This window comes from Echiichthys vipera (genome assembly GCF_963691815.1).
Source record: "Echiichthys vipera genome assembly, chromosome: 21".
In the NCBI taxonomy this organism is placed as follows: Eukaryota; Metazoa; Chordata; class Actinopteri; order Perciformes; family Trachinidae; genus Echiichthys; species Echiichthys vipera.
In genome coordinates this window covers 20,677,977-20,704,707 of record NC_139846.1, presented here as the reverse complement: position 1 = coordinate 20,704,707, position 26,731 = coordinate 20,677,977, and the positions used below count along the sequence as shown (strand labels likewise).

The following is a 26,731-nucleotide window of genomic DNA, read 5'->3' as shown; positions in this document are numbered from 1 at the left end:
GCCAAACAGCTAGTGACTCAGGTGTAGTCATCACTGCTCCCATGGGAAGCAATGGGCAGTGGGATTGTGGGTAATCATTTACAGTTGGTCTCGTGGTTAGGGCTGGGTAGTGTGATATCATGCTGCCTTTGACATAGATTTTGCCCACAAACTCTTACACTGGAAACATAATTCACACACACACACACATCAAAGTGGAGCCTCGAATGCAACACAGAAGACTGCACTTTATCATTCAACCCTCCACACACATGAAAGCAATGTAGCACTGTCTGTAGGTGGAAAGGATTAAGCAGAAAGCATGGTGGGGTGTAGTGGTCGAGTGTTCTGTACTGTTTTAGTGATGATGAGACAGTAAAAGCAGACAGGTGTAATCGTGAGCACATGTGAGTGAAACTATCTGTAGTGCTGCCAAAGCTATGTGCTCAGAGAGTGCACACACAACCGGAGCTATTTAAATACAAGCAAAGGGAGAGTGGACATAAGAAGAAGTGGCCAAACAGGAAATGACAGTTTGGGGAAATGAACAACTTAAAAAATAAAAATATGCAAACACATACTCCCCATTTTCACACACACACTTTGACTCACCCTGTCCTTGTCATCCACCACATCACACAGCATGTCATCCAGGTCCAAAATGCCTCCATCACCATGTTCCAACCTGTGCACATGGACCCAGTAGCCGGGGTCCTGGAAGGAGAAAATAGAGAGACTGTATTAGCTCAGTAATGAGATCAGCTTGATTTGCACTGTACGGACTTATTTGAAGCCTTATGTGAGTAAAGCCATACAACATGTTAGCACTGCCTGCCAGGCCAAAGGAATTAGCAGCTTGTGTCTCCTTAGGAATCAGCGGAGTGGTTCACATAATGATCCAGTCAGCTGGCACACATTGGCTCTGACATGGTTATGGATTGACATCATGATAGCAGTTATGAAATATTTTAATCCCCTGCTGGTTGGCCTGCAACGTAAGCATATGGCTCATACATTCCTCCATGTGTGAATAGAATAGAGAATGGCACAGGCACAATGTAATATTCATCACTTCTTATAGTTACATTTCAATCACCCATTCAGTTCAAAACTGGCATCGCCATTTTGCAATCAGCATATGAATATCATTGATTCATACATAATTCAATTCAATTCAAAAAACTTTATTTGTCCCCGGAGGGCAATTCAGGGCACACAGAGCAGCAAATAACGACAGTGCAACTATACAAAAACATTTTATCCTAACAACAAGAATAAAGTGTGAGAGAAGAACAAGTGTCAGGATGTTAGTGTGTTAGTACAGGTAGAATAAGTGTCAGGATGTTAGTGTGTTAGTACAGGTAGAATAAGTGTCAGGATGTTAGTGTGTTAGTACAGGTTACAATCCAGTCACAGAGTTAGATACGAAGAACATCGTCGGCGTGAGATGTAGAAAGACATGCGTGTATCAGATGTAAGCAGACATGTGAACGGGTGTATATGATGTCAACATGCAGTAGACTGTTGAAACAGGTATAAACAGACCTGTAGTGCAGAAAAGATATAAGTGGACAGTGATCGGATTCAGATGTGGTCAGACATGATACATATGTGTAATGATAATAATACATCCATGTAGAGCATGTAGTATAGATAAAGTCGTACATTAGCTCCGTGCATCATACACAATGGAATCAATACAATACGACATTTCAATAAATGCTTTTCTTCAACTATGTATGTTATAATAGTTAAGTTTATGATGTTCACACACATGGCCCACTCAGATACTGTACAGTATGCCGTGTACTACACAGACAGTTAAATGGTTTGAGGAGTGTAAATGTGTAATTACATGTCCATATGTCCTGTAAAGACTTGGTTATATAATGAGGGATAGCTCATCTTAAATCTCTATATATTATACAGCCCCTCAAAAGAATAAAAATCATGTATTTTTATTTATGGAACTATTGATGGATACAGTGATTTTGTAGTCAACATGTTTGTAGTCATGAAGAGAAATATATGGACCAAGTTACAGATTGAAGTTATCATCATGTCTTCCTTTTCTGTCTGTCTCTCTCTCTCTCTCTCTCTCTCTCTCTCTCTCTCTCTCTCTCTCTCTCTCTCTCTCTCTTTCCGTCTCTCTGTCTCTCTCACCGTCTCTCTGTCTCTCTCTCGCTCTCTTTCTCTCTCTCTCTCTCTCCCTCTCTCTCTCCGTCTCTCTCTCTCGCTTTCTTTCTCTCTCTCTCTCTCTTTCTCTCACCGTCTCTCTGTCTCTCTCTCTTTCTCTCTCTCTCTCTCTCTCTCTCTCTCTCTCACCGTCTCTCTGTCTCTCTCTCTCTCTTTCTCTCCGTCTCTCTCTCGCTCTCTCTCTCTCTCTCTCTCTCTTTCCGTCTCTCTGTCTCTCTCACCGTCTCTCTGTCTATCTCTCGCTCTCTTTCTCTCTCTCTCTCTCTCCCTCTCTCTCTTTCTCTCCGTCTCTCTGTCTCTCTCTCGCTCTCTCTGTCTGTCTCTCTCGCTCTCTTTCTCTGTCTCTCTCTCGCTCTCTTTCTCTCTCTCTCTCTCTCTCTCGATATGAAAATAAAATCTTCTCATTCCCTCCCTGTGTCCTTTGCCCTCCTCCCTGTTCTCTCTCAGTCAGACAGAAGGCTAATGAGAAACCACTCAGCTCAGTGACTGTCCTTGCTCCTTCCTCATGTTTGGAAAGACTCTCCTCACTCTTTGGTCTGTATTTTGTTCTAACTCTATTTCCCTCCCTCTGTCTCTTCTCCTCAAAAGCTGAGCTGTCTTTGGGTCTGTGGTGAAATGCCTTCATGCACAGCTTTTTTGTACTGAACTCCAATGCGGTTCACCAGGCAAAACGATCCAAATCATGAGGGGAATAACTGTGTGGTATTTTCCTTCCTTCTCCTTCCTTCCTCCTTCTGGGGTTGTTAGGAGGGAAAAGAAGGCAAGTTTATCAGGGACGTTCGCGAAAGACAAGACAAGAAATCAGGAGCAAAGAAAGAATCGTTTACATGTACAAGTATGAATAATGGAACATTAAAAATTGCAAACACTATATATACACCATACTATCTACTACTATACAATCCAGAAGAAGAGAGAAAGCAAAAGTTCCCCATCTCTGGAAGTCATTACAAACCACACACTGACTCTCAACATTAAACAGAAGAAAAAACGGTTAAATGTTCAAATGTTGACACGCCCCATGTCCGTTTGGCATGGTCCTCTTCCAAACTTGTTCCTCGGATGGATTATGAGGAACAAATATGATTCTGAGAGAAGCTTGGCCACCTAACTTAATCCCAGACATGCACTTGGGATGGAAGGACAGCATTTGGGGTCAACTGTTTAGATTTGACTTGGTTAGAATTATGTAGGGAGCCTTACATCAGTGGTGCTTTGCCTCCTGCAAGCCAACAACGATCAGTTCAAAGACTCTTTATCACGAAAGTATTAGCAGAGAATTCATCACCAGTTCCTCTGGTGGATACTTGTAAGTATTAGTAAGACCTCCTGGGACGACACAGCTGGTCATTTTAGCCATCCAGCTCACAGAAAACACACATTCCCCTTTTAACCTACTTCAAAGTAGCGTTCATTCTTTCTCTCGAGTCCTGAAGCCCTGTGCTTTTAGGGCTCAGGATCAGTTCTCATCAACACCTTTTAGGTATCAACCGAAATAACCCAGTGCCAAGTAGTATCAAAAGTGCTCCAGTCAAATGATACCGACATTTGATCCCTTTTGTACCAAGATCTGGGTTAAAAAAAATACATTTGTATGGTTCACTTGCAGCCAATTCCAACTGCAAGCGTTCTTTGATTTCATGCGATATGTGATTTAAAGCTGCCTGAATCTGTCATTTTTCTCAAATCCCTTAGGCTTGAATGGGGTCAGCTTCATGCGGCTTTATTGCTGTCAATTTTTTTAATTCAGACCTTATAGCCTGTAATGTCAAGAATATTGTATGGGCTGTGTGTGTACCCATGTGTGATCAACATACTCTGGATAAAAAAAAAAAAGCAGTGAAAGTTCAGGTTTTTAAATCAGGCTCGGGCCCAAAAATACTGCCTTGGCTTGTTTGGACAGAAACTATGCGGGTTCACGTACCATCCGGCCTAATTATTTGAGTCTGATCATAGCTCTAGTGTGATTGGACCACTATGGCAGCAGCTAAAACACATGGCGTGGCGGTAATGTCATGCTCAGTGTATGTGAGCGGGCTGAGATGCCACCAAACTGTTTGATAGTATGGCTATACTACACACTGCACGTATGGCTGGTAAATATAAATGCATAAAATATGGTAGGGTGATCTGAAATTAAGTACTTTATTGGTATTAGTATCACTTTAAGGGTACTGGTACTGGTACTGGTCGTGGTATCATAATTTTTTGAACACCCAGCCCTATGTGCTTGAATTATTTAAGATTAATATCTAGTACATATGCTTGCACACATGGAAAATCTGACTTATATGTTTAGTGGTAGTTTAGGAGCAACCTAAAGTGAAATGAACTTTCATCACATCTGAACACATATGGGCTTAATCAAATGTTGAACACACATAGTATGGAAGCCAGTAAGAATGGACTGAAGAGAACGTGAGGGAGCAGATTCTCCCAACAGAGAGTATATTGTGACAGAGTCATTTATATTTCTGTAGTGTGCAGTAACAACGGGAAGGGAGGATAGTCATGGAGTTGATGAAGTGTTGGCAGCACATTCAGCAGCACTAAATCAACACCTTGTGCAAGATAGGCTCTATACATGTAGCTTTCTAACTTTTGTAACTCTGCATGCATTTCTCTACCACTGCAAATGCATATTTTTTTCAACACACGGTTTCATGCACTGAATCAAAACCTAAACTCTGTTCAGAGGACCCACGTTATCTGCCATGCTCACCCATCTTTAAGCAGAACATTACTTCTGGCTGCCTTCAAACTGCAAGTTGAAAGACGATTCTCTCATTAGGATCAGTGTCATATAATCATCAAGCATCCATAAACAATACTGCTACTCTCATCACGTAAAGGCCTTTCCAGAAACAGACTAAAAATGCAAATAACACTATTTCGGTCCTGAGGTTATTTTTCCCATGGTCTCGTCATTTTGCATCAGAGGAACAAAACCCACATTAGAAGCACACCACGGCCAAACTGTTGTTGTGTGTGCAATCGAGTGTCACTTGAGAGAAAGAGCTTTCCCTTCCCAGACCACATGAACACCCCATTACTATTCAGGTCCTCAGAGTGACTAAGGGCGCACTCACACTGTCCGTCCGTACCGTGCTTTAGGGTACTTGTCCCCCTCTCCCTCTCCCTCTCCCCCTCCCCCTGCGGGCCAGGCCCGTTTGTAGTCACACTACCTGGGCCTCGCGCGAATGCTTCTTGCTGTCCATACGTCATCACGCCGTAACACGTCACACGCATTGATTGACATCATCGCAATGCGTCCCTTTGTTTACAAATCTTTCCATAGACCTCAGAGTTTTTTTGCGTCTTGTTGACTGTTTTTGAATATTTTCATCCGACCAAATCTGCAGTAAACACTCCACCTCCGCATCACACCAACGTGAACCTTTCGTCGCCATTGTTGTTGTTGTTAAATGTCCGCGCATGGTCCGTCCTTCTTTTTTTCTATGTCCCAACAGGCGCACATAAAATGACGTCAGAACCGCTGTAGGCCTCGTGCTCGTGCTTGTACACGTGCGCACGCTCTTGCTCGTACACGTGCAAACATGCTTTACAAAAGCCCACCTCTCCCAAATGGGCCATGGACGCTTGCACTCACACTGGTCAAACGAACTAGACTTTAGCCGTGAAACGGTACGGAAGGACAATGAGTGCGACCTAACTCATTTTTAAAGCAGACAATGCATTGCATTTTTTAATTAACAAAAAGACAAATAACACAGGAAACGAAAACATATCTGACATGTACAATTGTAAGTAAGTACAGCTTTGTTAGACAACCTGAGCCATGTGTGTATGAGGCGAAACGCTGAGTGAAATGTGAGAACAGCACATACAGTATCTGTTCACCTTACTGCAAACAGGAAGCAAGATTACTGAAAACCTGTGGAAACCAGTATTGCATGTGACAATCAAGATTCTCAAGTTACATCAGTGTCTTGTGAAGTGAAACATTGTGTTCCAGCGCCGAAGATTCTCAGGTCAGGTACAAAGTTTAAGCCTTACAACGACTAGAGATGCAACGATCCCATACTCAGATTGGAGATCAGCTCCGATATTGACTAATTAGCTGGATTGGATATTGGATGAATGAGGCCGATCCAGCATTCCAGTCCAGTCATTTCTCTTTTATTAATATACACAGCAAGTTAATGAAGCCATTGTTTGTTGGGTTTCAGGCAGCTGCTATATTTTATGTTACATTTTAAAATATCTGTATGCGGTGCACTTTACATGGAAGTGTTATATGTTTCTTTTTGCTGCTAATGTACACTTTATTTGTTAATAAATAAAATTTAAGTACATTTATATCTCTGTTAATTTGTTACCTTTTTTTAACAAGGCTAATGTTTGTGTCAAGCCTGATGCCTTCACTTACATGGCAAGGTATATGGTTTATTCATTTAACAGTATTGACGGATTGGTATTAGTCGATATGCTCAGCCCAGGTATTAACAACAGGTAAGGTAATAACAACATCAACTATAGTGCTTCACAGTGCTAAAGCATCATGAAACCAGGATTGCAATGCCTGCTTTTTTATTTCCATGACACAATAACACCATTAGATTCCAGCGAAGACATTAAAATGTAGTATATGAAACTTCACAGGTATGGCAACATACTGTGAGTACTTCACAACTTTATAATCGAGCGTGATTATTATTAACATCCCTGTCCTACAGTATCACACAGTGTCACCACTACTACTAAAATGTATCCTCAAAGCATCTTTCAAATACCGTAAGCGGAGTCAAAAACTTACTATAAAGTGCAAATGTAAGGGGAGTAGCTTCAATTGTCTCCCAGTAGTTGCCAAATGTAACAGCACAGGAATGTACAGCATGCTTGGTTTCACTTTAATGACATGAGTGTAGCAAACGGAGCAGCAGCAGTGCAAAAGGAGCCCAACATGGGGAGTATGGAAATGGAATATCTGGTTACACATGTAGCAGAATATTGCAAATGCAAGAAAAGAACATTGCACATGCAAGAAAAAAGACAAGTAAAGGGGTCCTGGTGGCTTTGCATGCAGGCACAGAATAATCCCTGCTATGTTGGCACTGAACCGATCTGCAGGCTAAGAGACTTTAGCACTAAGCAGAGCAGATATGAGCAGATATGCAGGGTGTGCCAGTGTGTATATTCTGCCTGGCATTTAGCTCCTGCCCCAGTGACCTGTTTAATCACTAGTGAGCTTTACTTAGTCATTCATAGTTTTCATTTGTCTGGAGTGACATTCCACCACCCTACTCTCATCAGATATCCCCATCTGATACACTGAGGAAGGTGAGGGATAACAGAGAGGTAGTTGTTCTCTGTGTCACACAATCACCGGCGACATAAGCCCAGACAAAAGCTCTCTCCACCCCATTATCTGTGTCTTTGTACCAGAGTGGGTTGCCCGTTCCTGTCAAAGACCACACAAAGACCAATGCCCTGGAGGAATCTGAGGGAGGGAGCCAGGGAGGAGGCTGCGAGAAAGAGAGAACATGTGCCTGTGTGTGTTTTATGATTGCTGCATTAGCCCCTCAAGTGTTACTATTCCCACAGGGGGGATGTCAGCGCCTAGATGTATTATTTTTAAAGCTGGAATAGGACCTCGTGGCGCAACGGTAGCGCGTCTGACTCCAGATCAGAAGGTTGCGTGTTCAAATCACGTCGGGGTCAGGGCTTTTTAAAGGCTGCCAAACGTTTATAGGTCACGTAAGTAAGCTTGGAAAGTGGAATACCTTTGTATGACACACAAAACAAAAGAGATGCCAGGACACACACACACTTGTGGGTTTTGGCAAAGATAATACACAAACAGGTTTCACATTAGTTAGAATTGGGGAATGTCAAGCATTTCGAGATGATCCCGTAAAGAGAGAAAACAAGCCGGGTGATGCAGTTTCACAAGCAGCAGTTCACAGGGCAGATGTGATCAACAAGCTCTGCTCTGTAAACAGAGAATGTGAGAGATGTGTATGTGAGCAGGTGACAAAGGAAAAGTCACGGAAGGATGATACTGCGTTCATAATCTTATCACTGCTTTTAAGGCATTGACGTGCAATACAATCGGTGTTTTCGACACATTAAAAAACCTTTATACTGGCATGTTTCAATTTATTTAGTCAGAGCGACGTGCAATATCTGTGCATGGCAATTTTATACCCCACTTAGATTTAACCACTGTTAAATCCCAGATTAACACACCTGAAAATCACTTGCTGTGTGCTTGCGTTAGCAGAAAGATGCTTCAGTGAAAATCAGAGAGCCTCTAATGACATCATCCACTCTAGCCTTTCCATAGACATCCATTGAACCCCTCGGAAATAAAATGTCTCAAAAACTTTAAACAGTGAACTAAAATGATAAAGTGTTAATCTGTTAATACAGTGACGGTGACCGGCCACACTGAAGTGATAATTTATGAGGAGAATAATAGAGCAGCTGGATAGGTAGAGGTTGAGTAAACATGGTTTTGTGTAAAGCTCAGAAGATGTCTGGGTAGTGCTTCAGTTAGTACATCACTACCACCTACATGAATGGGTCAATAAGACCCTGACCCCAAACTTCTGGGCAACATCTTAACAGTTCTGGCAATGGATATAGTACCACAACCACTGGCCAGCAGCAGGCCATGCTTGAGGTTTGGCTCTGGGAGTCAGTGGGCCTTGTCTCCATCAGCACCACATACTCACCCCTAATAAAGGTCTTAGCCCCATCCTTAAAATGCTGCACACTTAATTTAATTTGAATTTAAAGTAAACACAAGAGCTAAAAGTTATGGGTTTGGGCATTTATTATTGGACAAATTCTCTAAAAATCTCACTAAAGTCTCAACAAGTCATTTGGAGAGGCCTGCACAATCTTTCACTGCCTGAGCAAAGGGCTTAGGCACCACTATTAGGCTTTGACCTCTCACTGGGAGAACAGGCCTCCTGTCACCAGTTCAAGCCAGTAGTTCAACCTCTCAACCTCCCACTTTTGGAGTTTGCACTCTGCAGCACAATAACGGCTGTGATTTATGGAGGGTATGTTCTCCCCTGTGAGTCATAAACAATATTCTGCCTCTTCTCTTCACACACACACACACATACATGCACGCACACCTCCCTAGCTCCTTATCTTTGCCAAAATGTTCATTGTTGCTATCAGGCAAAGTAAAAGAAATGCAAAATAGAAGATACGTCCAGGACAGTAGCAGGCTACTGCTGCTGCTACTACAACTACAACCACAAGGCCACATGTGGTGTAGCACTTCCTTTCAGTTTTTAAGAGGGTGCCTCACCACAGCAAAATGTAATAATGAATGTCATTAATGTATCTACTCAGGGCTGAGAAGTGGGTATATGGGTGTGCGTATGCTCCACACACACATAATGTATACTAGCACACCTCAAAAGCAACAGCAGTCAAATGTGCTTTTGATGAAATGCAAACAAAAGCATCGAATAATGCTCATTCTCGTTATACAGCAGTGTCCTGATAAATCTACCACTTTTATGTCAATCTTAAATGCCACATCAGGCTAAATTTAAAATAAAAATAAAAAAGCAACTCACTTACCTGTGATAGAAAAAGGGATTAAAAAAAATTAATTAAACACCACGACTTTTGGAGCCGATGATGGAAGGACTGAGCCATCTCACTTCCTTCTCATCTCCTTTTTTGGGATTCATTTACTTAAGGAGGGCAAGTAAAAATGGACTTTGGGCAAGTATATTTTGCCACACTTGCTGACCATGCAAACAAATACTGGATGAGGAATTTAGAAAACTCTGCTATAGTCACGGTCACAGCTTTTGTCATCCAGTTCGAATTTCCCCCTTTGGAGCTGACACGGTTAATTCATAAAGCTCTTTAGCTCTAATCGACCTATAAGATGAGTTGGCTGGTTGACATCGTATGCTGAGGGTGAGACAAACTCAGTGGGAGACAATAGTTGATTATCCAGTTGAGTTTACCAGGTTTGTTTTAGCTCACTAAAAAGGACAGCATGTCCCTTCGGGGCATAACAATTGCTTCCTTCTGGAAAACATGAGTCCCAAACTGTGGGGTAAGTCCAGTCTGTCTGTGTAGGCAGACAGTCATAGGCTATAGTGATAGAAGCCTTACACTGGTATTCCTCTGAGACAAAGTCACCTCCAGGGTCTCTGCATTATTGATGCCCTGGCTGCCCAAAGTGACCTGCAGAGTAAAACACTGAGAGAAATATGACACCTCGCAACACACATGAATGCAGCTCTGCACACACCGGAGGCAAACCGCATGCTATTATGCACATGAGCACGTCCATAGTTTACAGCACGATGCAAAGAAACAGCACTGGTATGGGGATCGATATGCTTCAATAGTATTTGTGTGAACGTGTAATCTGTAAACGTAAACACCACCTTCCACAAATACAGATAAATAAAGAAGATTTTTAAACTCACGAAAATAATTTACAAATACAAAACAGATCTACAAATATACAAACTATTGTGAATAGTTTAAATTAGTTTAAAGCATTAATGGATCTCAATTTTACACATTTTACTCTTTGAAAGGAGCCAGTTGAGGTGGTTCGGGCATCTAGTAAGGATGCCCCCTGGGCACCTCCCTAGGTGGTGTTTCAGGCCCGTCCAGCTGGGTGGAGGCCTCGGGGAAGACCCAGGACCAGGTGGAGAGATTAGATCTCCACACTGGCCTGGGAACGCCTCGGGATCCCCCAGTTAGAGCTGGTTAATGTGGCCCGGGAAAGGGAAGTTTGGGGTCCCCTGCTGAAGCTGCTGCCCCCGCGACCCGACCCCGGATAAGAGGTTGAAGATGAGATGAGATGAGGAGACTTTTAAAACCTTTCCACCAGTCTGAAGGATAATCGACTCGTGTCACTTGGCTGTTTTCGGTATCACGTGATCGCTAACTGATGATGTCATTTCATTTTCGCATTTGTATTTAAAATAGAAACTAAATAATCAGCTATAAGTAACGCGCGAGCATTATGTGTTTTTGTTTTTTTAATTTTTTTTGGCCTTTCATGTCTTTATTAGTAAGTGAAGCTGAAGATGGACAGGAAATGGAGGAGAGAGAGAGAGGATGACAAGGAGCAAAGGGACGCAGGTCGGAGTCAAACCCTGGCCACTGCAGCGAGAACTTTTAGCCTCTGTATAAGGGGCTCCCGCACTACCACTGAGCCACTGGGCTCTGTTTTATTATGTTGATGTGACACAGTATTTATATATTGTCTAGAACAAATTTTGTATAGACCTGTAGGTAACTACAGCTCTGCTTCAGTTGGCGGTGAGCCACTGAGAGACAGCCAAGATCATCTTTTGTATTTTTCATTTGTTCTTTGACTGATCAGCTTAACTGAAGCTTCAGTACTAAATACAGTTTTATAAATACAAACGGGCATTCAGGAAAGCTTGCGCATGAAGTCTCAAACTGCCGCGCTGCTTCACTCATGTCTGTCATTGTTCCCATAAACAGCAAACTTCATGATACATCTTTCAGCTCATTCAACAACTAATGCATCATTCTGACCCAGCTACTTTTTCAAATGGAAACAACGTAAAGTTTCCCACACAACTGGCAGAAACGCTCCCTCGTACTGAGGAGCATCATTTTAAAATAGCCTACTACAAGATGAATGGCTTTGTAGGATGGATGTTTGTACCGCAGGCACAAATGAAAGGCTAAAAGAGATATATGTATATTTCTTTTGGCCCACAGTTAACACTTCTCCCCTCTGTGCACTAAACGAGAGGCAGTATTAGTGGCAGAGGGGTTAGCGAGAGATCAAGCTGGTAATACAGGCCAGCCTGTCAAACACCAAGCCAAATCCTGCAGCCTCTTAACACAGGGACCCTCCACATATCTGCCACAACTTCCCAGACTGAGCCAGAGCAGAGACTACTGTAAATCCTCTGTAGACTCATACTGTTCTGTAGCTGTCCTACAGTCACTATAAGTAATGCACAGCCATTCTTTAGACAAGTGGCACCTGATTAACCGAGCTTTCTGATTCGGGATGAGTTGCATGCTTGGAACAACCGTAGTAGTCTCCCCTGCTGTGAGGTCTACTTGAGTAGGGGATCTGTAGTCCCTAAACCTTATTTCTCCAGGACTACAACACACACACACACACACACACACGACTACTGCACATATTACCCCTCATGATAACTACAACATACAAAGCAGAGCATCTGGTCTGGATAAAAAACACCAAGAGAAAAAAAAAACAGGTCTGACTACTGTGTGTGTGTGTGTGTGTGTGTGTGTGTGCGTGTGTGTGCGTGCGTGTGTGTGTGTGTGCGTGCTTACAGGCCAGACATGCTGCCTCATGGCTCAGCATGAAGCTGGAGCTGCTGCTGCGATGAAGGTTTCACTGACAAATTAAAACAGACGTTATCACACGAGGATCTCATTGAGGAGTTTCATAATGACACATCATTAGGCCAATTTAAGAGCAAAACTTCAGACAGGAAGTACCAGTGATTAACGGGCATGACAGACTGCAGATTAAAAATCTGAGCACTAAAATCAATTAGGGGATTATTTTAAAGCAGGTCCTTTAAATATGATCTATTCCTGATGGTCCTAAAATATAGAAATGATGGCCACATGGGTGGGCAGAAGATGTTTACATGCATTTCTCAATAAAGATACAACATGTAGGTTACTGTAGTCATGCTTATTTCTTTTTAAACAACTTTTATTCAGCCAGTGAAAAAATGTATAAACAAGGATTGGATCATGAACTGTAGACAGCTCACAGTCTGTACTTAAAGTAAATTAGCAGCTAGCATGTTGCCTTGTCATGTTTTTATTAGCATTTTTATTAGCAATCTGTCTAGAAAGCTAGGTTAGGTAGCTTGTTTGGGCAGCTAGCCATTTTCATCCCATTTGAGATAAGTGGTCATTAGCAACAGCGGGAGAGCTTCACACAAACATGCACACACACACTTTACACACATTTATTGTCTTGGAAATCAAAGACTTTTGGGAATATGGGACATGAAAAGTAACATGCATCATCTGGCAAATGGAGTGCACTAAAGAGGAAATCATGTCTAATTGTAAGCAATTATAAGCATGAATGTGTTTGCTATCATAAAGCCAAAATATACATGAAATAAAACATAATATATGCCTGGCTTGAAAGACATCCTATGGTATAAACATAGTTGTAAAATAAATGATGGTTAAATGGCTTACAAATGCCTAAAAGCCAAAGGACTTTGATAAGCAGGTAAGCAAGTAAGGGCGCACTGTCCAGTCGTACCATGCCCCGTGCTTTAGGGTACTTGTCTCCCCCTCCTTCTCCCCCCGTGGCCCAGGTGTGTTTGTACTCACGCTACATGTGCCTCGCAAGAATATGTCCGAACAGGCGCACATAAAATGAGTCAGAACCGCTGTAGGCCTCGTGCTCGTGCTCGTGCTCGTACACGTACGCACGCTCGTGCTCGTACATGTGCAAACGTGCTTTACAAAAGTCCACCTCTCCCAAACGGGCCTAGGCCGGCAAGCGTACCGCGCCTAGGCGGTGTGAGACAGTGTGAGTGCGCCCTAAGAAGTGCCATTATTCTGTCTCAGTTGCCCCACTGAAGTGCAGAACACAAAATGCCAACGGGACACAGTTCTCTAGGTGACCCTGACCTCTGACCTCCCAGCAGACGGGAAAGCACAAAAGGACAATTTTCTTAAGCGGGTTGATAAAGAGTCTGTCAGTTTCAAATGCTCAGAAATCAAGCCAACAGAAACAGAGAGTGAGGGTGTCACGTTACTGAAAGGACATTTAAGCCTCAGACTCTGAGGGAGATGTCCAATCCAGGCCATCTGCTCAGCCTTGGAGCATTGTTATTGTATGAGGGCTAATTTAAAGAACCAGTGACAGAATTTGAAGTTATCAATTAGAATTATCCATCATTACTTTCCAGCGTGCCATTTCTTTATAATTAAAATGAAATGTATACAATGTGCAACAACACGATTGCACAGTCAGCTATATCAAGTTAGGAAGAAGAGGTTATGGTTGAGCCACCTTCAAGTATGTTACTTAGAGCATTTCATTCACAACAGAGACACACCATCATTCACTGTAACTGAGCAACAAAATAAATCCCTGTTGTTTCCAACCAGCAAAGCAAAGACAACTTAGCTCGACAATCTCTTCTGAAACAATGTCGAACATTGGCTACAAAATGCTGCAAATGGCACTGGACGTCATTGTAGTCCCTGTAAGTGTAGGGCTGCTGGTTCAGTAAAACTTGTTGAGCACTGTAAAACTCCAGCTACTTATAGAAGCAGCAGTCAGCACAATTTCAGCACACTTTTGTTTATTATTTCATAAGCACAGAGGTTATGCTTGCCAGATGGGACCTCTAAACGAGCCAAGAGAAACACAGAGCACAGGGTGAATCAGCAAGAACAGACAGCCCGCCGTGGAGATGTCACGACACACACGGCTCTTTCACGGACTGCAGATGTGGGACACAGCGAGAGGTCAAAGGGTGTTTTCTAGAATTTCTGTTTGTGTGCGCGCTGGCGGAGGTGCCTGGGATCTAAATGTGAAACTAACATCATTATGTACTACCTTTTGTGTGCTGCCAAAATAGAAACATCATAGCAATGCTCATGTTGACAAATGGTCAATTTGCAAGTCCAATCCACATACAGCAGCTTTGAAAACGAGCACACTTTGGTTGGTCAGGAAACTACGCAGCTCATTCTGTCATCGTATCTGTGGATGGTGAGAACACAGGATGGGGTGTTTTGGAAAGTAAAATATGAGAGGAAGGACGTTCATCTGAGTGATCTGCATTTTGCCAGGGAAAAGAGAAAATCTTTGATTAGACACAGTTTAATGTCGTCAAGGATTTGGGCCATGGGTGCTCAGTGTTCTTAGTTGTTCACCTCAAAGTGTCACTCTTAATATCTAAATATTACGGAATATCACGAAGTAGCTATATTTGTGAGTCAGATTGTGTAATGTGATCTCACAGACGTGGACTGAGGAGGGAAGGAGGGAAGATCAGCTCATTAAAAGGGAACTCTGTAAGAGTGTGTGTGTGTGTGTGTGTGTGTGTGTGTGTGTGTGTGTGTGTGTATGTGTATGCGTGTGCATGTGGGTCTGTGCAAATCCCAGTTGGCACAAGAACAACATATGTAGAGCAGACATTGAGATCCCAGGAGTGTTAAGGTCAGCAATAGGGAGTGGCAACCCTTTGGTCTCATATGTTTAGACTGTGCACGTCTGTACTGCAACTGCTGAGCACAAATTAGCTTATGTACTCAATAAAGAGTTATCTAATACTGACACTCTAATACTACAATCACATACAGATGAGGCATCCTACCTTTCGAGGCAAAGTAAACATGGTGGAGGATCATGTGTCTTCTTTCAGTGTCCAGCCTGGTATGACACTGGACACAATGCAACATGGCCTAAGCCTTTCTAGATTAAAACTTTGGGCGCACTCACACTGTCCATCCGTCCCGTACCCAAGCAAGTCTAGTTCGTTTGACCAGTGTGAGTGCAACCGTACCACGCCTATGTGCGGGACGCTTGCCGGCCACGGACCGTTTGTGAGAGGTATCGTTTGCACATGTACGAGCAGGAGCGTGCGCACGAGCACGAGTACAAGCACGAGGCCTACGGCGGTTCTGACGTCATTTTATGTGCGCCTGTTGGGACATAGAAAAAAGGGACAGACCATGCACGGACACTTAAAACAATGGCGGTGAAAGGTTCACGTTGGTGTGATGTGGAGGTGGAGTGTTTACTGCAGATTTGGTCGATGAAAATATTCAAAAACAGTCGACAAGATGCTTAAAAACTCTGAGGTCTATGGAAAGATTTGTAAACAAAGCCACGCATCTCGACCAACCATCTGTCTTAAAAGAGACAGAAACTTAAATCTGAATAGGTGCCCAACAAAATTATAGATTTATGAAGAGAAGACCTTGTTCTCAAACTTAGGTTGATGTACACCATTTCTATGTGGCATCTACTGTTGACCTATCTATTCAAAGAAGGGGACAATAATAGGCTTTAATGTACACAATATTCCAATGTCATTGGGATACCTGAGTACAATGGCAAAATGGAAGATGTGTCCAGTACACTTCTGGACCTTGTGGCGCAATGGTAGCGCGTCTGACTCCAGATCAGAAGGGTGCGTGTTCAAATCACGTCAGGGTCAGTGGGTTCAAGGCCTCTAATATTATCATTCAATTACAAAAGCCTAGGACTTAAAAAATATATATATATATGGTGTTACCCCGGTGAACAAGATCAGATTCATGTTATCAGCAGGACTGGCTGCTCTGCTGAATATCTGTGTGTAAGAATGAGTCTTATCTGGTTCACTGGTGTAACACATTATATTTGGGTTTTTGAAAAGTTCTAGGCTTTTGTACATGTCTCCTAAATGTGAACACTTTTTAAAAAGCAACTGACCCTGACGTGATTTGAACACACACCCTTCTGATCTGGAGTCAGACGCGCTACCGTTGCGCCACAAGGTCTAGAAACGTACCGCACCGTACTCGGGTCGTGCCAATGACATTGGAACACTGTGTATATTAAGGCCTGTTATTATCGTCCCCTTCTTTGTGACAGACAGAAAGTTGTAGTAAGATAACTGCTTAATGATGACCTGTCAAGAGGCAATGCTGTGAAAATATGTGCAGTAAATGACAAAGCTGCCAAAGTCATTTCTTTCCCCATGCTAAACCGAGGTCACTTGAGGCAAACTGTGTTTTTTCTGCCTCCTGGCCATGTATATAAAACTGTTCAATGAAAAGGATGTCTGAAACCATAAAATCTGAATCTATAAATAAACACATTTACATTTGAAAGGAGTGAAGCCAATGCGTTGTGAAATTGAGTGTTCAATCACCTAAATAACAGAATCAGCTGAGACCATGTAGCATTGGTCATAGAGATATAGTACAGTTCTAAATTGAATGGATTATATAATAGATGATCTTTTGGAAGTTTTGAGTACTGGAAACAGTCCAATTTGAAGTATCTTAACACAATAAACTACTTTTTTCAATAAGTTTCCAATGTAACGGGAACGTCTATCACTTCTCCCAAACTTTTGACTCTTTGTGAGGAAAAAAAGGACATGCAGGCACAGACTGACAAAGGCTGGGGCGGAGGGCTGATGAAAGACCACTTTCCAAAGGGTCACTGGGGCAAACATCCTAAATCCAACACTGATGTCTGAAACTCTGAGCAACAGAGTTAGAGTAACGTGATGGACTCAAAAATACATGAGATGTAAACAATGGGAAAGAAAGATGTCTCAAGAGAAAGAAAGTCCAGATGTGTGTCTGTATTTGGAAGGAGTTGGGCCCTGTATTTCTGTGTACACTGACTTTATGGCTTGTCAATACTCGAACGGAGCTTCCCTCGCTAACAACATCCATTAACTGGTGATAATAAGTGATTGCTTGGACGAGAACTGATAAAGCAAAGTGGAAGTAGAAGCATTGTGCGTGTGAGGACTATCATATTTCAATATAAGCCTGGAAGTAACAGCTCTATTCATAGTAATCCGTCTCTGGAGAATCTGGAGCTGTTTGTGTGTTTTTATAAACTGCTGGGAGAAGAAACATGCGGGACACTCAGAAACGGTCTCTTTTCTGCAAGGGACAATATTGCAAGGGAGATGCAGCAGCAACAGGGAACTATGCAAAGAGCTCCGTTACACACTGTAACTCTACAAAACATCATCAAGGCGTGCATGCGTTTAACACACGGTTCTTGTCATTTAAAAAAAACACTTCTGCCTTCTTCACTACTGTTGCATACAATATGAAAGGTAGAACTATCTCAATAGTATGGAAATGTTAGCATGAGTGAAAATAAATATTTTTGATGTCATGTTTGATGATGATTGATTGATCAGTTCATTGTGTTGCATAAACATTGCATATATATATCTATATAGATATAGATATATATGGTCAAGACAGATGGCCGTCCTCCATAGAGCTGGGTCTGTTGTTGCCACTGCGTACTCATGGGGGAATTGTTGGGTCTATGTAAACCATAAATAAGTGAGTGTGGTCTTTACCTAGTTCATATGCAAAGTGTCCTGAGATAACTTTTGTTTTGAATTGGCACTGTAAATAAAATTGAATTGGTTAGTTGATGACTCTAAAACTGCCGTAGGTGTGAATGGTTGTCTGTCTCTGTTCGTCTCTATGTGTCCTGTGATAGACTGGCGTCCTGTCCAGGGTGTACCCCGCCTCGCGCCCGATGTCAGCTGGGATCGGCTCCAGCCCCCCGCGACCCCGACAAGGACAAGTGGTTGAAGATGAATGAATGAATGAATTGAACTGAATTGAAGTGAGTATTGTACAACAGTGTCCCGCTTCAGTCACCTGAGTTCCATGTGCTTTCCTCTGAGCAGACCTCATTATGTAATTAAAGAAGCTTTCTACATCAGCTCAGTCTGGTTCTCCACACAACCTTGTGTTGGCTGGTTACAGCGGGCTGGGGGCCATGGTCACTCGGCTTCACCCCCTGCCCATAGTAGGTTATTTCACCATTAGCTGACGGCAGCTTGAGAGATGCACATGTTGTCAATCTCTGGTGTCCGCTTTCCTCCGGCGAAATAAGTTAGTAGGCTACTGTATATTCATTTTCATCTTTAAATTTCTGTATTTTTTTAGTATTCAAATTTAGAATTTAATTTATAATATTCATTGACAGCAGTAGTCTAGTCAATGGTGGTAAACACAAGCACAGACACAAGCATCACTGACAGAGCTGGAGAATCTTTAAAAGCGAGAAAAGAATTTCACATTTGCTGTTGTGCATAGGAAACAAACTTAGCTTTGGTCTCATGTCAACACCAGGTCTGCACGATATGAGGAAAATATGCAATGTGCAAATACGTTGTTGAATAATGCAATGTGTCACATTCATGTTTATTCCCCAAGTTGATACCGCGATGATAAGAAGAAAAAAAAAGACTCATTGTGCAGCCCTCAGCCTTTTGAGTGATGAAGGAGTTTGCTTAATAGATGGGGAAATGCTCATTGACCCTGCACAGGAAACAGGCGACGCATATAAAAAAGCTTTTGAGGCTGAAGACAGGCAACATCAGTGGGAAAACTCAGTGTAGTGTAAAGGAGAAAAGTAAGGTGAGAAAGGCAGGCGGAGGACACTGAATAGTGAAAGTGAAACGGAGAGAAAGGAGAGAGATCAAGGACAACAGATTTGTTTAATAGTTTAAACGGATAGAGTAAGTAGCAAGAAAGGAAAAGAGAGTGATGTGCATCCCCTTACAACACAATGGGGGCCTTCAGTGCACTAAACCAAACATACACTGAAGGTAAAACATTGCTGAAGAATACACTCCGCAGATCAAAACACAATGGTAAAATCCTCCAAACTATGCAACGCCGCGCTTATGTTTGTTTAGAGCTGAATTCTTGGTTTCATTTTTTAACAAACACAATGTAAATACAACTATAAAGTATAGGATTTCAGAGCTACTCTCCAGCACGTGAACACTTTGGGCTACAGCATCTCGGAAGGACCAGATCAGGATGAAAATGTAACATTTGGCCAGGAGCAATTTTCCTCCAAGAGCAATTTTCCTCCTAGGTTTCAGCCAAATTTCATGTCTCAGTATCAAACAGCCACATGACCTTTAACTTCCCTGGGAGAGATACTCACACAAACTATCTGCTGTTATATACAATCAAACTGTCACAGGTAATCATTTTTGGTGCTGTGATACGTCAAAAAGATGTTGTGATGCGGCTGTGCCATATCCGAGTCCAGATCAAAAGGCTGTTTAGTTCAAATCATGTCCAGGTGAGTGCAACGGAGCAAAGATCAAAGCTGCACACAGGCTTTTTACATGACTAAGCTTATTTCTTATCTGGAAAGAGCGTCACCAGAGTGAAAGTAAACAACCCGCTCAACTCACACTTTCTCAACTTCCTCTTCTGTGCTTTCTGGCTCGTCTCTATCATTGTGTAGTTTACTTATAATGGCTGTGCTGATGGAATCCTTATTTATCAGCACCTCCATTAACCGGCAGTCAAGTGCCAACCGGATTTGTTCTTATTTGTTCTAAAAAAAATGGGAAAGCCAGCCAAATGATGAGTCATGTATACAGATAGCATGACGTCATCTAGACAGAGTTAAGTTTAAGATCCAGGCCAGGAATTTCAGCAGGAATTTTCACCACGTAATGCATAGTTAGAATCACGTCTGCCCTGGTTTTTGTCCGGGGTCCGTGTGCTGCCTTTGGGCCGGGACTCTATCTTGGAGTGCATGATTGTGTGGGTTCTTTTGCTTGTGCATTTATTTTATGAAGTATCCCAGAGCCATGGTAAAAAACATATTCACTTTTCTCCTACTGTGCAGACTACTGTGGTCTGATAATGAATATGCCTCCATTTACTTTGCAAACATTAAGCAGTGCTTTAATCTTTTATCCATCCAAACAAAGGTTAGCTGTGCACATGCACTCCTTACAATCTTCTGCACATTACTGTATTACTTACTTTTACTTTACACAAACACTTTGTAGTTTATTCAAAGATTCATTGTTTGCACCTTGACGATGCCCAGCATGCCGTCTTCAACTGTAGTAGTAGTTCTATGAAAACAGCTCGAGGGTTTTATAGACATTCATCATGATCAGATCTCAATAAATCTGGGCCAACACAGCCACTCAATTCAATTCAGCCTTGGTTTGAGATGTTAGGAGGTGCAACTTCAAAAGCACCCGTCCACTCAGATTTTTTCAGATCATTAAGAATCGTGATAGATTATGTCATTAATATAAAACAGGCTAGTTTTTTTATTTTGAATGACTGCAATCTGCTTCTGTATCTTGGCGTGTCAACTCTAGAAGCATCACGAGAAAGAAACACACATGGCCACTTAGCCATTTAGCCGCTTTTCTGTTCACTGTCTCGAAGCTTGGCAGCATAAACAGCACCCAAAGCCAAAGGCTGTCAGAGATGCCTGGCTCACACACACTGTCAGCAGCCTGCTAGAGCAAGTGTACAACCGTGTTTGTTTGCATAGTGTCACTGAAAGACACGTCCTGCATTACAGTGATGTCACTATTCTGGATTAATCTGTATAATTGTGGTTTATTTACATCATTATTAAAGTCAGATCGTCTGAGATTATTCAGATCGAGGGACACTGATCACCCATTGCCTCCTTACAGACAGAAAAATGCAGGTATTATTTGTAGTGGTCGACCAACGTGGGTTTTTATTGGCCGATTGATGCAGATATTTAGAGAGCATGGCGATTGAGGGCTGTTATATAATGCTGATATCGTGTTGTTGTTTAGCAACTGATAAATACAGCAATCTAATACTTATTATAAGAAATGAGACACAAAATTGCTGAACTGAAATTAACATTTTTGAACACTGTAATTGTCTGCATCGTCTCTATTAAGTGGTATGCTATAACTTGCAGAATTAAAAAAAAGTTAAACTTCTTACAATAGATTCTGTTGTCAGGTGGATGACCCCTAAAAGGCTTACAGTTACACTTGCTTACCGTCCCACAACCATCCTAAATGTCAAACCTGAAAATAAAAGTTTATCCGGTTGAAGGCTCGTTACCGTGACACTGATGTCTACCCATAGATCGAGGAAATTGGGAATAGCGGTGACCTTGTTCTACCTCAGCCACACTGATAAGGACACATGTGTCTGCAGAAGTCGGTTATTGGCCTTGTGAGCACTGATATCAGCCAATTCCACTTATCCCATAAGGGCATTTGATTGCCAAACGATTAATCGGTCTGTCACTGATTACAGTTTTGCTGTCACCGCCAAGGGACAAGTCTCCTCTTTGGACCTGCGTAATGTAAACCCATAAATCACCGTCACAGAGTCTGTCATCATCCAAGATAACACTTGGTTTTGGGAAGCCTTATGATAATTCCAGTTACCATCGATGCACTTGGATACAAAAAACTTTCCCCCAAAACTGGGTAAAGTGTCAAAAAGAGGGGAAATCCCCAAGCTCAAAAACAGCTTGTGTCTCGCTTGTGTTTCTACCATGTAATTTTCTGGTTTTCCCATGTTTCCCTTTTGATGGCAACTGCTCCTTCCAAACATAATAACATTATATTAAACTTTCAGGGGACCCACCCACAACTAATGAAGTGTCTGTGAAGAGAAAAGCAGTGCCATTCGAGATGTGCACTAAAAAGGGTCTTTGCATGTGAAATGTTCACTTTGGTAAAGCACAGAAAGACTGTGCTCATGTGGGTTTCATCATCTCTCCACAGGAGCACCAGCTGGAAATTGTTACGTTTAAGTTGAGATTGGACAATATTGAGTATGTCAGTTGTTTCAAGGCTGCAACATGTGACTATTGTGCCAATACACTTCTAGTCTGGCTACTTCTACTACGCTCTATTACTTTCTCCTGTCTGCTAATGCACTAAATATACAACTTTTTTAAACCCAGGAGTGTATTGCACCACTTTATTCTCACGACTCAACATAATCCACCATCATGCACCATGCTTTTATTTCCAAATATCTTTCAAAATGTCTCTGATGTGCTCTTAACATTAACTTTGAAATGCATATATCAGATGATGAGTGAACCGATAGGTGTGAATATGCAGTAATATAAAAAGGCCTCTCAACTGATGAACTTTCACCAGTCGCTGAAAAAGATTTTGAAGTATATGGAAAGAAAGGATCCTAGCTAGAGAGGTAGAGAAGAGAAAGAAAACAAGAGACAGAAGCAGGAAAGAGAGGAGAAAACTAAACACAGGAAACAAGGGGGGGGGGGGGGTAAAAGGAGGGAGGAAGAAAAGAGGGAAGACTACAAAGGGAGGTGAAGGGAATAAAAAAGCTGTTGAGATAAAGCACCGGAGGCTGTGCTGCAAGGTTGAATCTAATGAGCGTAGTGTTTATCGACGAGTGAATTAGGGACACAATTACGCCAGGGAGAGCAGACACACACACACACACACACACACACACACACACACACACACACACACACACACACACACACACACACACACACACACACACACACACACACACACACACACACACACACACACACACACACACACACACACACACACACACACACACACACACACACACACACACACACACACACACACACACACACACACACACACACACACACACACACACACACACACACACACACACACACACACACACACACACACACACACACACACAAAAAGGTAATTTCAGAACCTGCTGATGCTTGAAACAAGACTATAACTTAAAGCAACCTCGATACATCTCATTCTCTTTGGCTGTGCATGAAGACAGGCTGCTGCTAAACTGAAAACAACCGGCAGTGTCAATTCAAACCAGCTCAGAGCTACAAGTGTGAAGATCATGGATGCTTTCACTTTTACAGCACCATTCCATATTCCACTTTTGCTTATGTCTCCTCTCACAAACAGACAGCAATGAACAGGGCCCTGCCAACTGGTGTCCCAGCGTTGCTTTGGTTCACTCTGAGATGCAAGTGGCATTATGTCTGTTTGACTGCATACAACCGCCTTGCTGCTCCATCACCCCCATCCTCCCCCTCCACCCAGTACTTTCACTGAGGCTGTTCTCATTAAAGTCAGTTAGTGATGGAGGAGAGCCCATCAATCTCTCTTTAGGGCCACCGGAGTAGAAGGTTTGGTGTGAGAGGAGAGCCACTAGAGAGGGAAAATACCCTTGTTTCACTTTCATGTGCATCTGCAGATGGTGCTGGTGGTGGTAGGAGTAAGAGTGCAGGAGTGTTTATTGTGGCAGAATCCCATGCAGTCTGTTTGTGAAGATGAAGAGGTGCGGACCCACTGTAAACAGAGCTAGGTTGAGTCAGAGGGGGAGTTCAAATGGGCTGGTGTGTGTTTACCTCTGAGCCAGAAAGTACTGTACTGCCAGACACAAACCAAAGCAGGGTATTTTTAAATCGATTCCTGGGCATTGCAGAAACGAAACATCTCCCATTTGGAGAACAAAGCAATGTGCTTTTAACCGACAGATTTGGACAAAGCAAGATCCTGTGCACAATGGTGGTGTGGTAGGTACTGACTCCAGATCAGAAGCTGTGTGTTATTCTGATAATGTAAAAAGGATTTCAACCAAGACAGCTCATTACTTTAAATTTGCATGCACTGGTTTTCTGAATCTAAAGCTGATGATGGCATGTGATGAGTATTGCTTAAGCTTACTCTAAAGGGGACTGTTAGCAAATCTGACTGCAATAAAGATCAACATGTGGGGAAATGGTATGCTCCCTGACTAGAGACTACAAACTTAGGCATAAGAAAGCAGATTTGACTTGTTTTTTGCAAATAATTTATATCTAAGGAAGACCTAACTGACTCTGGCCCTGACTCAAATGAGAAGTGATGGAATACTGCGGGCAACAGACTGAAAAACAGGTGATGAAAGTTTAAGTGCCTTGGGGCGTTCTGTCATTTGGAAAGAGGAGGGTTGACAGAGGCTGATAGTAAGAAACCGGCTCAACCAGATCATTCACCTAAACCTGACAGCAAATACAAGGAAACATAGGTACGCAAAAACACCCACACACTCTCTCCAAGACACCCTTAAGACATGCCTGAGCAAAAACAAACATCAATTTATAGGAAGTTGCAATGTCTGACAAATGTACTAACTGTACAGTTGGATGATCACTTTGTAAAAGTATTAATCCATTACGCAAACACCTCAGAGGTCTTGTTCTGTCAAAGGTACACAAGTCAGCAGATTGTGGTCTAAAGTGATCCAAGATCTTAGATAACACCCAATGAAGAAAATCAACTGGGCTCTGAAAGTACCAGTCCCTTTCTTCAATAGCAAGGACAGTGAAGCCTCCAGTAAACATACACCTTAAAGGGGTAATCCACTGCTTTTAATGTATATCTTTGGTAAAAAAAAAAAAAAAGAAAAGTTTCAACTACAACCAATACTTGTCAATAGCTGTGTGACAAGACCCTCAGCTCACGAGGTGAGACGATACACTAGTGAGGTCACGAGAACGAGACAAGACACTATTTTAACACTTCTTTTAACTTTCAGTATTTTCTTTACAGGCGCGGCGGATTTTAGCGGAGCATGTGCCGCAGGTGTCTTTGCATAGTGCTTGTGTTAGCCGCGGTGTACTGCACTCACGCCGGTAAAGTTTACCCACTTCCCCTCGGGCCACTGCGAGGCCGAAAAAGGCTACACCCCTGCCTGTCAGCATACAGTAACTGTCTGCTCCATACACAGACTGTGTTCATAAGCAATGTGACAGCCGTCACTTGCTCATCACACAGAACAGATACATTTACATTTTATTAAATATATCAACCCACACCCGCGTTTTCTCCTTCTGTGTATGTGTTTTGAACATATTAAGCATATCTACATTGACTGATCAGCTCAGTCTGTGTCAATCACCTGCCTCACTCGCTGAGCTGGGTGGAGAAATAACGTCAATGAATCAGTTAATCACTGTTGATTTCTTCCCATGGAGCCGACATGAAAACTGTTTTGGTTTAGTAAATGTTTGTCAGTCAGCTGGTGAGGGCAGGTTATCCAGCAGCTGTCACTCGACTCAGGAGCTGCTGAACGACGGCTGAGACCGACGCATTCTCTCTACTCGTCACATACGGGGGCTTTGGGTCCATCAGGTGCCGACACTGTGACGTTAACTTGTAGCCTGATGTTAAAGAAGCTGCAAGTCTCACTAGTTACGTGTTTGTGCTATGATGCTGACGGCACTATCTTCTGACACTGCTTACATATTGTTTGTGTCTTATCTGTCACTATGTTATGCCCGTTTGTCCACTTACATATTGATAAGGAGAGACAACTTTTCACCTCGGCAAGAAATATTCTCACATTTTAATATCGCGAGATCTCGTCACACCCCTACTTGTCAAGAAATTGGTTCTGATTATTTTCAAGAGTTTGGCTAATACAAAACATGGATGCACAAAATGCAAATTGTCCTGAGAGACATTTGGAAATAGGAAACCGCTTTCCTCTATCCTGCCAGTGCAAGATACATTCCTTCCCGTGAACAGATAATTTGAATTTTAATCCAATGCAGTACATGTATTTCCATTCCTTCCCCCAAAGGCTGCCAAATCAGCAGCTATCATATCTGGTCACCATCTTTTAGGCGCATGTTTTGCAGATTTGAGGATCTGTTTGCAGGAAACAGATGCTATTTGCAGGCTGTCTCATACCCTCGGGCATTACTGATCCCTAATCATAGGGTGTGAGATGGTTGGCCTGTCAGTGGCAAGTCAGCATCCTCACAGCCTCGGAAAACCACAGAGGAGCAAAAATCTATCTGTTATCAATGTACTGTAACTCTTACCCTGAGCAGCAACAGAAAAAGCCAACCATCATTCTTAATGACATCTTCAAGTCAGCCTGAAGTGTCTCTCAATTGTTTTGCGGGGGACGGGAAATTATAGTGCATGTTGAAAACTCTGACTTTCACACGCCTACTCATTGTTGTTATAAGACATAGAAATCTAAACCCATTTCTACGTGGCAC

At 42.4% G+C, this 26,731-nt stretch overlaps 1 protein-coding gene across 3 annotated transcripts in view; it reads right to left on the bottom strand.

The window, feature by feature from the left end:
* The window catches only part of LOC310963228 (partitioning defective 3 homolog), a 365,271-nt gene that overhangs the window by 322,681 nt on the left and 15,859 nt on the right, over nt 1-26,731 (bottom strand). For all 3 annotated transcript variants that reach the window (XM_083935934.1, XM_083935936.1, XM_083935935.1), the window contains exon 2: nt 592-693. In XM_083935934.1, the coding sequence (XP_083792060.1) occupies nt 592-693 (102 nt within the window). The remainder of the gene's footprint in view (nt 1-591; nt 694-26,731) is intronic.